Source organism: Oncorhynchus gorbuscha, linkage group LG04, assembly GCF_021184085.1.
Source record: "Oncorhynchus gorbuscha isolate QuinsamMale2020 ecotype Even-year linkage group LG04, OgorEven_v1.0, whole genome shotgun sequence".
Taxonomy (NCBI): Eukaryota; Metazoa; Chordata; class Actinopteri; order Salmoniformes; family Salmonidae; genus Oncorhynchus; species Oncorhynchus gorbuscha.
Window position 1 is genome coordinate 33,264,317 of NC_060176.1, and position 15,901 is coordinate 33,280,217.

At 42.4% G+C, this 15,901-nt stretch overlaps 1 protein-coding gene across 1 annotated transcript in view; it reads left to right on the forward strand.

Annotated features, from left to right (window-relative positions):
- Positions 1 to 15,901, forward strand: part of LOC124033972 (solute carrier family 12 member 2-like) — a 46,913-nt gene that overhangs the window by 21,490 nt on the left and 9,522 nt on the right. The window contains exons 12-15 of the mRNA XM_046346528.1: positions 1,657 to 1,780; positions 1,956 to 2,057; positions 10,592 to 10,747; positions 10,996 to 11,095. Coding sequence (XP_046202484.1) covers positions 1,657 to 1,780; positions 1,956 to 2,057; positions 10,592 to 10,747; positions 10,996 to 11,095 — 482 coding nt within the window. The remainder of the gene's footprint in view (positions 1 to 1,656; positions 1,781 to 1,955; positions 2,058 to 10,591; positions 10,748 to 10,995; positions 11,096 to 15,901) is intronic.

The window sequence follows — 15,901 nt, forward strand, 5'->3', positions numbered from 1 at the left end:
TTTCCCAGACACAGATTGGGCCTGGACCTAAAAGCATGCCAATGGAGAATATACTGTATATACATTTCTTCATATGGGCAGAATATTGTAGAAAATAAATAAATAAACATGTGACAGCTGGCTGGTCGCTCTGTGATCAATAAGCTACCATTTTTTCTATATGAAAAGGAGACAAAAATATAACTGACCTGCACTGCACATAGGAAAGTGCCCAGATGACTGTGAGATAATTGACCAGTAGGCAAAGTGCACATGTTCTGAAAACTTCATTCGAATCAATCATGAATACACTAAGAAACCTAGTCTATGAGATGGTGTTCTAATAATGGCAGCACCACTTTATCAAATGTTCATAATGATAATTTAAGCCATGCCGTGAAAACAGTGTTTATGGGCACACAAATACAAAATGATGTATGCAATTGCAAAATCGAATGCTTTTACCCGAAAGTCACCTAACTTGCTTGGTTCTTCAATAGGCTATGGGTAGGCTAATTTACCTACTTGTTAGATGTGCATTTGGTGTCCAGCTGTTAGGTTAGGCCTAGTGTTATTGTCAACCATCATCAGCTAGGTGCTTCTACACCTGCATTGCTTGCTGTTTGGGGTTTTAGGCTGGGTTTCTGTACAGCACTTTGAGATATCAGCTGATGTACGAAGGGCTATATAAATACATTTGATTTGATTTGATTTAATCCAGGATTTTTCTGAATGACAGTCAAGTGACAAACAGCTGTTGTGAGATAGCATGCGATGCAAAAACAGTTATGTTGATTATCTGCTTGATTTGCAGCAGGGTCTACAAGATGTAACAAAGAAAGCATCAAGGTAATGAGTTAATGTTTTCATATGTTTCTGTGCGTCGGATTGGACACTGGAGGCTATTGTGTGCAATAGTGTAAGATAGCCTAGGCAAACACCCAATGGTATTTTCCTATCTATCATTCAGGACTTTTAATGAAAACAAATGAGTAGCCTAGTGGGCTTGTAAACAAACTGATTTGGTGAATTTGAATGATGTAATTATTGATGATGATGGTGAGAGCCCAATAGTAGATGGACTCCTATCCCTTTAATCATAGAGGCTATTGTTACTTTGTGTCTCTAAAATCATAATGTTGCTATTGCTATTGTCATGTGACAAAGAGTATTTTTTCAATTGAAACAACCAAATATCGGCCTTTTTCACATGAACTGTTTATTGTCATAAATTCGGTAGCCTAGGCTACAAAATATAATATTCTGCCCATAGCCTAAAGAACAGCTACATGATTTAATGAAAAGCAGCAAAGAAACACAACATTGTTTCACATTCTTTAGTAAAAGACTCAGAAACAGAAACAGGCAATTGGCTACAGCTCTCTTCACAGTTTCCCGCCAAATAGGCCGATAAGGAAACTATATATCTCGACGACTTTGAGTGTGCGGGGGTCTGAACGCAGCGTAGTACATTCCACAAAAAGTTTTGCTCAACAAAAAGACACGTATGCAGCTTAATCTGTGTTCGGGAAACTGCCCCTTAGAGATTATTTAAGATATCCAATATTATGTCAAAAACGAGTATACGGTATGTCCAGTCAATTGAATTGGATGTTAGACCTTTCCCGCTTTATATGCTTGGATTTGGTTTCTCAATGTATTTGTGTGGCTGTTTAGGCTTTGTGCAAGGACAACATCTACCCAGGGCTCCATGTCTTTGCTAAGGGATATGGAAAGAACAATGAACCTTTACGGGGCTACGTCCTCACCTTCTGTATTGGTCTGGCCTTCATTCTTATTGGTAGGTTATTTTGTACATTATTGAGCATTATGAGTAATGAGGTCATTCTAGTTTCCAAACTGGCCAACAAACAGATTACTACAGTGTACAAAATGCTTGAAAAGATCCACTTCATTCTTTCCTGTCACTCATGTATCAGTCTATTTATAGTTTTATTTGTGATTTCTCCCCTTAGCTGAGCTGAATGTCATTGCTCCCATCATTTCAAACTTCTTTCTGGCCTCATATGCCTTGATAAATTTTTCTGTGTTCCATGCATCTCTGGCCAACTCTCCAGGTAAGGATTGGTTTTGATATATGGACTCTCCGATATATTCACTTTTCATTCAAATTAATCGTTGCCCTTTACACTCGTAGCCATATACTGGTTGAAAATGGCAGATCTGACTGATAAATCCTAAATTGGAATGCAGCGGCTGTACAGTAACATGCTATACATCATCACGGTAACCCAATTTCAACATAAACAAACCTTGTGTAAAATATGTTGAATTTGTACATTTAAAACAATGTCAGATCTTCAACATTATATCCACTATCAGAGAAAAACAATAGACTGGGCAGCACCTCCTACTGGAAAATGTATCTATAGTTACCCTTTGGTTTCCCATCCTGGGTTTTAATCAAGTCCTGCTATGATATTTGTCACTGATTATTACCAATGTACTATCATGAGAATAATTTTTAGAGATCTCCACTTCCAAACAAATAGATTCACTGTTGCTATTGAAGTCATTCCAAAGGGTAGGTTTAACAAAGCAAATTAACCAATGTGTTTCAAGCTCTGGTTTATTTAACTTGTAATGATATTTAGTGATATTGAATTGTGGTTGGTTGTCAACTATATTTTTAGTTTACATTGTTTGCTAAACTGATAACAGACACAAATGAATGCCAGTATTACATGAAAAACATTTAAACTGGTGGAGGTCCAAACAGTTGGAGCTCTACCCTGAATGACGGGTCGCCACTGAGTCATTGGGGCTCAGATGCAACTATCCAAGCAGTAGAAACAGCTCCTTTAAAAGCTGATACTTGGTTGTGTTGTCAACCAAACACAATTCAACATTTTCTTTGTAATACAGTAAATAAATAGCCTAAAGTCAAAGCTATCTTACAAACTAATGTAGCATTCAACCTTAAAATGAGTAAGACATTCCTGGCCACATTTTCAAATCAAATCAAATTGTATTGGTCACATACACATATTTAGCAGATGTTACTGTGGATGCAGCAAAATGCTTGTGTTCCTAGCTCCAACCGTACAGTATATCTAAATATTCACAACAATACACACAAATATAAAAGTAAAATAATGAATTTAAGAAATATATAAATATTAGGACGAGCAATGTCAGATTCACTAAAATGCAATGTCGGATTGACTACAATACAGTAGAATAGAAACAGTATATACATATGAAATGAGTAAAGCAGTATGTAAACATTATTAGTGACTAGTGTTCCATTATTAAAGTGATCAATGATTCCATGTCTATGTATATAGGGCAGCAGCCTCTAAGGTGCAGGGTTGATTACCTGGGTGATAGCTGGCTAGTGATGGCTTTTTAACAGTCTGATGGCCTAGAGATAGAAGCTGTCTCTCGGTCTCAGCTTTGATGCACCTCTACTGACCTCGCTTTCTGGATGATACTGTAGCGGGATGAACAGGCCGTGGCTCGGGTGGTTGATGTCCTTGATGATATTTTTGGCCTTCCTGTTACATCGGATGCTGCAGGTGTCCTGGAGGGAAGGCAGTGTGCCTCCAATGACGGGGCTCAGATGCAACTATCCAACTACACCCCACTCTGGAGAGCCCTGCGGTTGTGGCCGGTGCAGTTGCCATACCAGGCAGTGATACACCCCGACAGGATGCTCTCAATTTTGCATCTGTAAAAGTATTTGAGGGTCTTTGGGGCCAAGCCAAATTTCTTCAGCCTCTTGAGGTTGAAGAGGCGCTGTTGCGCCTTCTTCACCACACTGTCTGTGTTGGTGGCCCATTTCAGATCGTCAGTGAATGTGTACGCCGAGGAACTGGAAGCTTTCCACCTTCTCCACTGCGGTCCCGTCAATGTGGAGAGGGGCATGTTCCCTCTGCTTTTTCCTGAAGTCTACGATCAGCTCCTTCATTTTGTTGACGTTGAGGGAGAGGTTATTTTCCTGGCCCTCAACTCCTCCCTGTAGACTATCTCATCATTTTTGGTAATCAGGCCTACTATGGTTGTGTCGTCTGCAAACTTGATGATTGAGTTGGAGGCGTGTGTGGCCAAGCAGTCACAGGTAAACAGGGAGTACAGGAGGGGGCTGAGTATGCACTCTTGTGGGGCCCACGTGTTGAGGATCAATGAAGTGGAAGGGTTGTTTCCTACCTTCACCACCTGGGGGTCGGCCCGTCAGGAAGTCCAGGACCCAGTTGCACAAGACGGGGTTCAGACCCAGGACACTGTGCTTGATGATGAGCTTGGAGGGTACTATTGTGTTGAAGGCTGAGATAGTCAATGAACAGTATTCTTACATAGGTATTCCTCTAGTACAGGTGGGATAGTGCAGTGTGCAGTGCAATGGCGATTGCATTGTCTGTGGATCTATTGAGGCGGTAAGCAAATTGAAGTGGGTCTAGGGTGTCAGATAAGGTAGAGATGATATGATCTGTAACTAGCCTCTTCATGATGACAGAAGTGAGTGCTACAGGGTGATCTGCAAATGCTCTAAGAGCACGGCTAGGGATGCCCCCTGGGCCGGCAGCCTTGCAAGAGTTAACACGCTTAAATGACTTACTCACGCCGGCCACAGAAATGGAGAGCCCCCAGTCCTTGTGAGAGGGCCACGTCGATGGCACTGTGTTATCCTCAAAGCGGCGAAGAAGGTGTTTAACTTGTCTGGGAGCAAGACATCGGTGTCTGCGACGTGGCTGGTTTTCCCTTTGTAATTCGTGATTGTCTATAGACCCTGCCACATGTGTCTGAGCTGTTGAATTGCGACTCCACTTTGTCTCTGTACTGACGTTTTGCCTATTTGATTGCCTTACGAAGGGAATAACTACACTGTTTGTATTCAACCATTTTCCCAGTCACTTTGCCATGGTTAAATGTGGTGGTTCATGCTTTCAGTTTAGTGTGAATGCTGCCACCTATCTATGGTTTCTGGTTTGGTAGGTTCTAATAGTCACAGTGGAAACAACTTCCCCTATACACTTCCTGATGAACTCAGTCACCGTGTCCGTGTATACATCAATGTTATCATCTGAGGATAACCGGAACATATCCCAGTCCGCTTGATCAAAACAATCTTGAACCATGGATTCCAATTGCTCAGAACAGCGTTGAATAGATCTTAGCACAGGTACTTCCTGTTTGAGTTTCTGCCTATAGGAAGGGAGGAGCAAAATGGAGTCATGATCTGTTTTGCTGAAGGGAGGGCGGAGGAGGGTCTTGTAGACATCCCAGAAGAGAGAATAGCAGTGGCCGTGTGTTTTCCCAGCGCGAGTACTACAGTCAATGTATTGATAGAACTTCAGTAGCGTTTTTCTCAAAAGTGCTTTCTTAAAATCCCCAGCTACAATAACTGTAGCCTCAGCATATGTGGTTTGCAGTTTGCATAAAGTCCAGTGTAGTTCCTTGAGGTCCGTCATGGTATCGGCTTGGGGGGAATATACACAGCTGTGACTATAACAAGAAAATTATCTTGGGAGGTAATACGGTCGGCATTTGATTGTGAGTTATTCTAGGTTGGGTGAACAAAAGGACTTGAGTTTCTGTATGTTATCTCAATCACACCATCATGAAACATACGCCACCGCTCTTATGCTTCCCAGAGAGTTCTTTATTCCTGTCTGCGTGATGTACTGAGAACCCAGCTGGCTGTATGGATGGGGACAGTATATCCGGAGAGAGCCATGATTATGGGAAACAGAGTATGTTACAGTCCCTGATGTCTCTTTGGAAGGAGATCTTCGCCCTGAGCTCGTCTAATTTATTGTCTAGAGACTGAACATTAGCAAGTAATATACTCAGAAGTGGTGGATGGTGTGCCTGCCTCCTGAGTCGGACTAGAATGCTACTCTGAATACCTCTTCTCCGCCGGTGGATTCTTGGAGGAACCTCGAGGATATGTCCAATTGCCCTGGGGGGTTGGAACAAAGGATCCAATTCGGGAATGTCGTATTCCTGGTCGTGGTGCTGGTGAGTTACCAACGATCTGATATCCAAAACCAATTTCCAGCTGTATGTAATAACACAAAAAACGTTCTGGGATAATAGTGTAAGAAATAACACACAAACGAAACGAAATACTGCAAAGTTGCTAAGGAGCTAGAAGCAGAGCTGCCATGTCTGCGGGCGCCATCTTGGTGTTTTGAAGTTTAGATGTTACTGTAACTATACATTTCTTCTTATGTAATCATATACAGTGTGCATGTTCAAGATAGCATGCAAAGGTTGTGTCAGGTTTGTGGATATCTTCACAATTGCTGTAATAATCTGTGAGTAATCTCAAACAGAATTGACCTTGCACCATGTACTTTTAATGTCACATCAACTGCAATCCAGGTGATTTGGTTATAAATAAACAAAATATCTGACAATGTCTTCCCATTTGAACTTTGCTGTGCTTTTATATGGTTGAAAACGCAGTGATAGACATTTGGTGACAACTAAACCAAAAATCTAACATTGTTTTTCCATTGGAATTTGGTTGTACTTTTAGATGGTTAAAAGCACAGTGATAATGAGTGGCATGTATTCATGGATGCCAAGGGAACCCAGGCCTCCCCCAAAATGACCATGAAAAAAACATACAATTATTTAGCTTTCCTCTCTCTGTGTTTCATCATTTTCCTTCAATTCGCAAGTGACTGAATGTATCTCACCGGAGAAAACAACAGCACCCCTCTTGTCTCTGTATGTGTAGGCCATCTATCTGATGCCAATTTGTAAGTCGCTCTGGATAAGAGCGTCTGCTAAATGACTTAAATGTAAATGTAAATGTAATGCTGTCTATTCCAAAACAGTATGACATTGTTGCTGCCCGAAGCATTGAATGCAAGGGAATCCAGTGAGCATATTGGCCTCCCTTGACAAATTGTTTATTTAAAGAATAGCCAATCAGCGTTGAGCTAAACTGAGTGAGCTCAACTGTAAATGGTCCTGGCGCACCAAATAAAGTGTTACGGGAAGACAGTTTGGACTTGGCCTCACTCCTATCAAATCGCATTGAGAGCATGCGTCATTGACAGAAATAACTTAAATGGTTTCATCTCGTGTTTTTGTCTTCCGGTGGCTAGCTAGCTAAAATTGTCCCTTTCCTAAATTAGCCATGGATGGAGATATGGATTTGGACTTGATTTTACATAATTTTACTTAATTCTCCATACTGGCCAATGATTATAATAGCGATTCTGATCCAACCAGTAATTCATACATTGTGCCCCTGGCCGGAGAGAATGGGAGTTCAATATGTAGCTAGATGTAGAAGGCTAATGATAACTAACTAACGTTGCCCATGAAAGGAAGTTAGGCTAGCGAGCAAGCATTTTAGCCTGGTAGCCTAAGACAACAAAAAATAAAAGTGTGTATTGTATGATAGAGTGATAGACCATGGCGTCAACATGAAAGAGAGCAGGATGGCATTGGCATTTCTCTGCAAGTAGGGTGAGTCAACATGGTTTTTCTACTTGTACGAACATGCACGCACACACGCACAGAAATCAGATACATGGACAGCCACATCATATTTTGCTTACTTTGACTGAACTAAATTGTTTTTGGTATCTTTTAGTTGTCAATGTATTACACTAAAGGTGATTTGATGATGTTGAAATGTTGAAGTTGATGGTGCTGGAATAGTGGAGGCAGCCCCTGTTTTCTTTGCGACTTGCGGTAACTCTCCGTGGTTCTAAATCAATAGTTGTCAAGTGGTACGAAAATGTCGGAAACATTAACTTGCTTGACCATTCTGTAGGTCATGTAACTGTTTGTTCCATGTAATATGCTTTGTGGACTTCAATGGACAGAGGTGTGGTTGAATTTATTCTGTCACTGTGTCTACTTATTGTCTCGACCTTTAGGCTTACAGTTGAAGTTGGACGTTTACATACACCATAGCCAAATATATTTAAACTCAGTTTTTCACAATTCCTGACATTTAATCCTAGTAGAAATTCCCTGTCTTAGGTCAGGTAGGATAAACACTTTATTTTAAGAATGTGAAATGTCAGAATAATAGTAGAGAATTATTTATTTCAGCTTTTATTTCTTTCATCACATTCCCAGTGGGTCAGAAGTTTACATGCACTCAATTAGTATTTGGTAGCATTACCTTTAAATTGTTTAACTTAGGTCAAACGTTTCAGGTAGCCTTCCACAAGCGTCACACAATAAGTTGGGTGAATTTTGGCCTATACCTCCTGATAAAGCTGGTGTAACTGAGTCAGGTTTGTAGGCCTCCGTGGTCACACACACTTTTTTCAGTTCTGCCAACAAATCTTCTATAGGATTGAGGTCAGGGCTTTGTGATGACCACTCCAATAACTTGACTTTGTTGTCCTTAAGCCATTTTGCCACAACTTTGGAAGTTTGCTTGGGGTCATGGTCCATTTGGAAGACCCATTTGTGATCAAGCTTTAACTTCCTGACTGATGTCTTGAGATGTTGCTTCACTATATCCACATAATTTACCTGCCTCATGAAGCCATCTATTTTGTGAAGTGCACCAGTCTCTCCTGTAGCAAAGCACTCCCACAACATGATGCTGCCACCCCCGTGCTTCACAGTTGGGATGGTGTTCTTCGGCTTGCAAGCATCCCTCTTTTTCCTCCAAACATAACGATGGTCATTATGGCCAAACAGTTCTATTTTTGTTTCATCAGACCAGAGGACATATCTCCAAAAAGTACGATCTTTGTCCCCATGTGCAGTTGCAAACCATAGTCTGGCTTTTTTTATGGCGGTTTTGGAGCAGTGGTTGCTGAGCAGCCTTTCAGGTTATGTCGATATAGGACTCATTTTACTGTGGATATAGATACTTTTGTACCTGTTTCCTCCAGCATCTTCACTTTGCTGTTGTTCTGAGATGGATTTGCAGTTTTCGCACCAAAGTACGTTCATCTCTAGAAGACAGAACACGTCTCCTTCCTGAGCGGTATGACTGCTGCATGGTCCCATGGTGTTTATACTTGCGTGCTATTGTTTGTACAGATGAACGTGGTACCTTCAGGATTTTGAAAATTGCTCCCAAGGTTGAACCAGACTTGTGGAGGTCTACAATTTTTTGTAGATTTCTTTTGATTTTCTCATGATGTCAAGCAAAGAGTCACTGAGTTTGAAGGTAGGCCTTGAAATACATCCACAGGTACACCTCCATTTGATTCAAATTAAGTCAATTTGCCTATCAGAAGCTTCTAAAGCCATGACATAATTTTCTTGAATTTTCCAAGCCGTTTAAAGGCACAGTCAACTTAGTGTATGTATACTTCTGACCCACTGGAATTGTGATACAGTGAATTATAAGTGAAATAATCTGTCTGTAAACAATTGTTGGAAAAATTACTTGCGTCATGCACAAAGTAGATGTCCTACCCGACTTACCAAATCTATAGTTTGTTAACAAGAAATTTGTGGAGTGGTTAAAAAACAAGTTATAATGACTCCAACCTAAGTGTATGTAAACTTCTGACTTGAACTATAGGTTGTAATCATATCAACATCAACATCTCAACCAAATATTACCCAATTATATCCACGTTGAAATTATGTGGTGTGCCCAGTGGGCTGGCTCTTCTCTTCCCAGCACTGGATGGGTTTTGACTGATAGCCCTTCTGAATTTGAGCACCTAGTACGACAAGAAGTTTCCCCCATCTCTCCCGCTAATTGGGCAACTTGCAAATTAAGTGGACTATGTATTTTGCTAAACATTTCCATATCATAAACCTCAAGTTCGCCACAGTACACACACCTGAATGCAATCATGACTCTTTTCTATGCGCAACAAAATTATTATCTGTTTCCCTGAATTGCTTCGTGTAAGCTTAACACGGTAATATCGTATTTCATAACTTAGCTAGGCATGTTGGCAATAGAACAAGCTTTCAAATGATTCCCAACTGACCCAGATTGCGATTTATAATGGGCAGTTTTTGGATTGTGTAAACAACAACAGTAATTGTGTGATGGTGGGGATGCCGGGTTGTGTTCCAAACAAAAAAACTACAAGCGTGCTTGCTCTAGATACTCAAGGGCACAGCTAGGAGTGTTCAAAAGGCACCTTATAGTTGAAGACTCTTCTTTGAGTCATAAAAGTGCATTAAAATGACTTAGGAACTGTGCACACTTTGGAGAGGTGTTTGCCACTTGGCGACACTAGTTAGTCCTCTCACTCAAACCTTTGTAATTTTTTGTCTTTCCAGGAATATTCCTATCATGTATCCAGAGTATTTTCAGATTTCGCTATCAACAAACGCGGTGAAAAGTACAATAAATGTAAAATGCACATAAATTCAACAGTGTAATGTTTGGATTCATCATTGTGTCAGGTGAACTGTCTCCACCTTTTGGTCTAATAATTTTCCCATTATCTCCAAACTTTTCCCTTTCAATGGCTACCATGGTTATGCAAATGCTTTTATATTTCTTCTGTAAGAAACATTTCAATTCAGACCTGTCCCTATAGGCCAATTCCCGCGAGTGTAAAGGGTTAAATGACGTTCTAACTTTTTACACACTTATGTCACTACATATATATTCCCAGTCTGTGTTTTGTCAATATGAATTCATTGTTAATGTTCTGTTCTACTGTACTCTCTCCCTTCTAAATAGGATGGCGGCCAAGCTTCAAATATTTCAATAAGTGGGTCTCGCTGGCTGGAGCCGTGCTTTGTTGTGCTGTCATGTTTGTTGTAAACTGGTGGGCCGCCCTTATGACCAATATCATTGTCTTGGCTCTCTATGTATATGTCAGCTATAAGAAACCAGGTAAATGGTCCTCTTCTCACATAGTATTTGAATGTAATCTGGGACAGAAAATTATGGCCAATATTTTCTCTTTGCTGTAAGAACACTGTGTCTTTATCATACACACATATTATAATACTACATGTATTTTCACTATATTCTAGTGTTGATGTCGGCTGTTGTTACACTTCTGTTCAATATTCGTCTCTAATCTATTGTTTTATTTTTTTCTTCATTCTTTTTTCATTTTTTATTTTATTCCCACACAGATGTTAACTGGGGCTCCTCCACTCAAGCCTTGATCTATAACCATGCCCTGACACACTGCCTCCTTCTCACTGGTGTAGAGGACCACGTCAAAAACTTCAGGTAGCACAGCAGCAGATCCTTTTAGAGGAGCATCAGCGTAACTGTTACACATCATACTGCACACTACTAAAAAAATACCCACGTACTATGGAATGAACCCTGCACCTTGACGTTGTGTACTTCAGCAACAACATTCAATGTTCAACATCAGGGCCCATTTATACCAAGTGTCTCAGAGCAAGAGTACTGATCTAGGATCAGGTCACCCTGTCCATTCATTATCATCTAAAATGCAAATTCGGGATCTTAAATTACTCTTTACCATTATCTTAAATTACTCTTTTATTTCAGTCTTTATCAATTTAAACAAAAACTATACATTGTACGATGCTCCACAATATGTGAAAGTGTATATGTTGGTATTGTGCTTCCAATGAGTGGTATTATACAGTGGACGGTTAGAGGTGTTATGGTGCGTGCATAACCAAGCGGTAACTAATTTACCACATTTGGGAAAAATACACCTGAATGGCCCTACACAACTGGTAATTATGAGTTAAATTTTGTAGTCATTTAAATTAGGATGTGTCATGTACAATACAAATGCATTCTGACTAAATATATTGTAGCGGCGGCAACCTATTAGAAGTATTGGGGGCGTGGCTTGTTGGGAGTGTAGTGCTTTTTGGCCTCCAACGAGACGGATTTTCAAGACAGTAAAAAGAAAGCTAGAGATAATATTTTCGCCCTGCAGAAATCTAATTAGTATCGTAAAAAAAAGTCACCATAAAAGGTTTTTGTTGCATTTGTCGCACTTCTGCATCTGCGGTGAAAGGTGACACAGCTAGAGTGGTGTTGTCAGACCTTGAGACATCCCAAAAATCGGTCTTCTCACAAATTTCTCACAAACACGATGGTGTTCTTTGTTTTGCTCTACGACACCCACAAGCATCTTGGGACTCGTCTGAAGTCAGTACAGACGATCTGCAAACTTCTATCTGTAGTGTCCGAACAGTTTGGGCTACACACTAATATGTGCAAAGGTCAGAATCTAACGGACAAGTACATGTCGGTTGTTTTGCTCTAGGATGCCTACAGGCCTCACAAGACTCATCTGAAGGTACCCCGGTACCAGTTTAAAAAATGAATGGAAGTACATGTATTAGGAGACTGTTTAGTGCTAAAAATAAGGGGTTAAATACATGTAAAAAAATATATGTATATATCATGTTTCCTGATCTTCTTATATCTCTCAGCAGGGAAGTCACTAGAGATTCATGGATAGGGGGCTAAGCCTCTTTTAGGGGGGTCTGGGCTTACTCTCACTTATACAGCTTGCATGTTGATCTCTGCATAGCACAGAAGCCTCTCTTTCTGCATGACCCTTTAAGATATCATGAATAAAATGTATTTATGCCTAACAAAAGTAAAACATATGCTGTCATATTCTGTACAAATTTAACTGAAAGCTTAATATCTACATGCTTTTTTTATCACTAACCTCTCAGCCCCTGTCAGCCTCCAGCTTCTTTCCCTCATTCTTGTCTGCTGTGTTTTGACATGTATCGTTACTAAACTCATATTTACAATAACTCAAGGCTTAATATGTGATGATCAGTTTCAGTTTGGATTTGTTTGTTTGAACTGGTAAAATCTTAATTTGTCACCGGATTGGCCTTCGACAGAGCTGCTGGCACTGCATCTCTCAAAGAATATCCGTATATCCATAGTCGTTAGCTAGCCTACAGTTGAGAAATTGAGGATAATACAATGACATTGTGATCAACACTATGTCACCTTTTCTACACATGACCCACTGATAATTGTTTTGCAATGGCCTACTGAATGAAAGCAATTGAGTATGAAAAGATATGTGCATGATGTTACGTCCTCTGTCTCATTTATAGCCTGGCACAGATAGCAAAACTACGTTAAATACAATGTTAATTAGATATCATCGCCACATGACTTATGTCGAATTTTAAAGACACCGTAAACATTAACGTTAGCTGTCTCGCAACGTCTATTACACTGTAACTTAAAGGCAGCCTCACTAAATCTGTAAACATAGTCACCCTCATAGTTATCATCCTGACCAACTTGCCCTCTAACTACACCTCTGCTGTCTTCAACCAGGATCTCAGCGATCACTGCCCCATAGTGTAACAGTTTTCTTGACTTGAAGGAGAGGCGGACCAAAATGCAGCGTGGTTTCTATTCGTGGTTCTTGAATAAACATTTACATTTAAGTCATTTAGCAGACGCTCTTATCCAGAGCGACTTACAAATTGGTGCATTCACCTTATGACATCCAGTGGAACAACCACTTTACAATAGTGCATCTAAATATTTTAAGGGGGGAGGGGGTGAGAAGGATTACTTTATCCTATCCTAGGTATTCCTTAAAGAGGTGGGGTTTCAGGTGTCTCCGGAAGGTGGTGATTGACTCCGCTGTCCTGGCGTCGTGAGGGAGTTTGTTCCACCATTGGGGAGCCAGAGCAGCGAACAGTTTTGACTGAGCTGAGCGGGAACTGTACTTCCTCAGTGGTAGGGAGGCGAGCAGGCCAGAGGTGGATGAACGCAGTGCCCTTATTTGGGTGTAGGGCCTGATCAGAGCCTGGAGGTACTGAGGTGCCGTTCCCCTCACAGCTCCGTAGGCAAGCACCATGGTCTTGTAGCGGATGCGAGCTTCAACTGGAAGCCAGTGGAGAGAGCGGAGGAGCGGGGTGACGTGAGAGAACTTGGGAAGGTTGAACACTAGACGGGCTGCGGCGTTCTGGATGAGTTGTAGGGGTTTAATGGCACAGGCAGGGAGCCCAGCCAACAGCGAGTTGCAGTAATCCAGACGGGAGATGACAAGTGCCTGGATTAGGACCTGCGCCGCTTCCTGTGTGAGGCAGGGTCGTACTCTGCGGATGTTGTAGAGCATGAACCTACAGGAACGGGCCACCGCCTTGATGTTAGTTGAGAACGACAGTTTGTTGTCCAGGATCACGCCAAGGTTCTTAGCGCTCTGGGAGGAGGACACAATGGAGTTGTCAACCGTGATGGCGAGATCATGGAACGGGCAGTCCTTCCCCGGGAGGAAGAGCAGCTCCGTCTTGCCGAAGTTCAGCTTGAGGTGGTGATCCGTCATCCACACTGATATGTCTGCCAGACATGCAGAGATGCGATTCGCCACCTGGTCATCAGAAGGGGGAAAGGAGAAGATTAATTGTGTGTCGTCTGCATAGCAATGATAGGAGAGACCATGTGAGGTTATGACAGAGCCAAGTGACTTGGTGTATAGCGAGAATAGGAGAGGGTCTAGAACAGAGCCCTGGGGGACACCAGTGGTGAGAGCGCGTGGTGAGGAGACAGATTCTCGCCACGCCACCTGGTAGGAGCGACCTGTCAGGTAGGACGCAATCCAAGCGTGGGCCGCGCCGGAGATGCCCAACTCGGAGAGGGTGGAGAGGAGGATCTGATGGTTCACAGTATCGAAGGCAGCCGATAGGTCTAGAAGGATGAGAGCAGAGGAGAGAGAGTTAGCTTTAGCGGTGCGGAGCGCCTCCGTGATACAGAGAAGAGCAGTCTCAGTTGAATGACTAGTCTTGAAACCTGACTGATTTGGATCAAGAAGGTCATTCTGAGAGAGATAGCGGGAGAGCTGACCAAGGACGGCACGTTCAAGAGTTTTGGAGAGAAAAGAAAGAAGGGATACTGGTCTGTAGTTGTTGACATCGGAGGGATCGAGTGTAGGTTTTTTCAGAAGGGGTGCAACTCTCGCTCTCTTGAAGACGGAAGGGACGTAGCCAGCGGTCAGGGATAAGTTGATGAGCGAGGTGAGGTAAGGGAGAAGGTCTCCGGAAATGGTCTGGAGAAGAGAGGAGGGGATAGGGTCGAGCGGGCAGGTTGTTGGGCGGCCGGCCGTCACAAGACGCGAGATTTCATCTGGAGAGAGAGGGGAGAAAGAGGTCAGAGCACAGGGTAGGGCAGTGTGAGCAGAACCAGCGGTGTTGTTTGACTTAGCAAACGAGGATCGGATGTCGTCGATCTTCTTTTCAAAATGGTTGACGAAGTCATCTGTAGAGAGGGAGGAGGGGGGGGGGGGGGAGGAGGATTCAGGAGGGAGGAGAATGTGGCAAAGAGCTTCCTAGGGTTAGAGGCAGATGCTTGGAATTTAGAGTGGTAGAAAGTGGCTTTAGCAGCAGAGACAGAGGAGGAAAATGTAGAGAGGAGGGAGTGAAAGGATGCCAGGTCCGCAGGGAGGCGAGTTTTCCTCCATTTCCGCTCGGCCTTCCGGAGCCCTGTTCTGTGAGCTCGCATTGAGTCGTCAAGCCACGGAGCGGGAGGGGGACATAGGACAAAGGATGCAGAAAGGGAGTTGAGGAGGCAGAATCAGAGGGTTGGAGAAGGTTTGAGAAGGGAAGAGATGATCTGGAGTAAAGATGAGGTCCATCCGAGGGGCAGTGTGGGAAGTGTGCCAAGGTAGTGGTCCTTGTGAGTTGCAATGAGGTTAGTGGAAGAACAGCATCTAGTAAAGATGAGGTGATTGCCTGCCTTGTGAGTAGGGGGAAGGTGAGAGGGTGAGGTCAAAAGAGGAGAGGAGTGGAAAGAAGGAGGCAGAGAGGAATGAGTCAAAGGTAGACGTGGGGAGGTTAAAGTCGCCCAGAACTGTGAGAGGTGAGCCGTCCTCAGGAAAGGAGCTTATCAAGGCATCAAGCTCATTGATGAACTCTCCGAGGGGACCTGGAGGGCGATAAATGATAAGGATGTTAAGCTTGAAAGGGCTGGTAACTGTGACAGCATGAAATTCAAAGGAGGCGATAGACAGATGGGTAAGGGGAGAAAGAGAGAATGACCACATGGGAGAGATAAGGATCC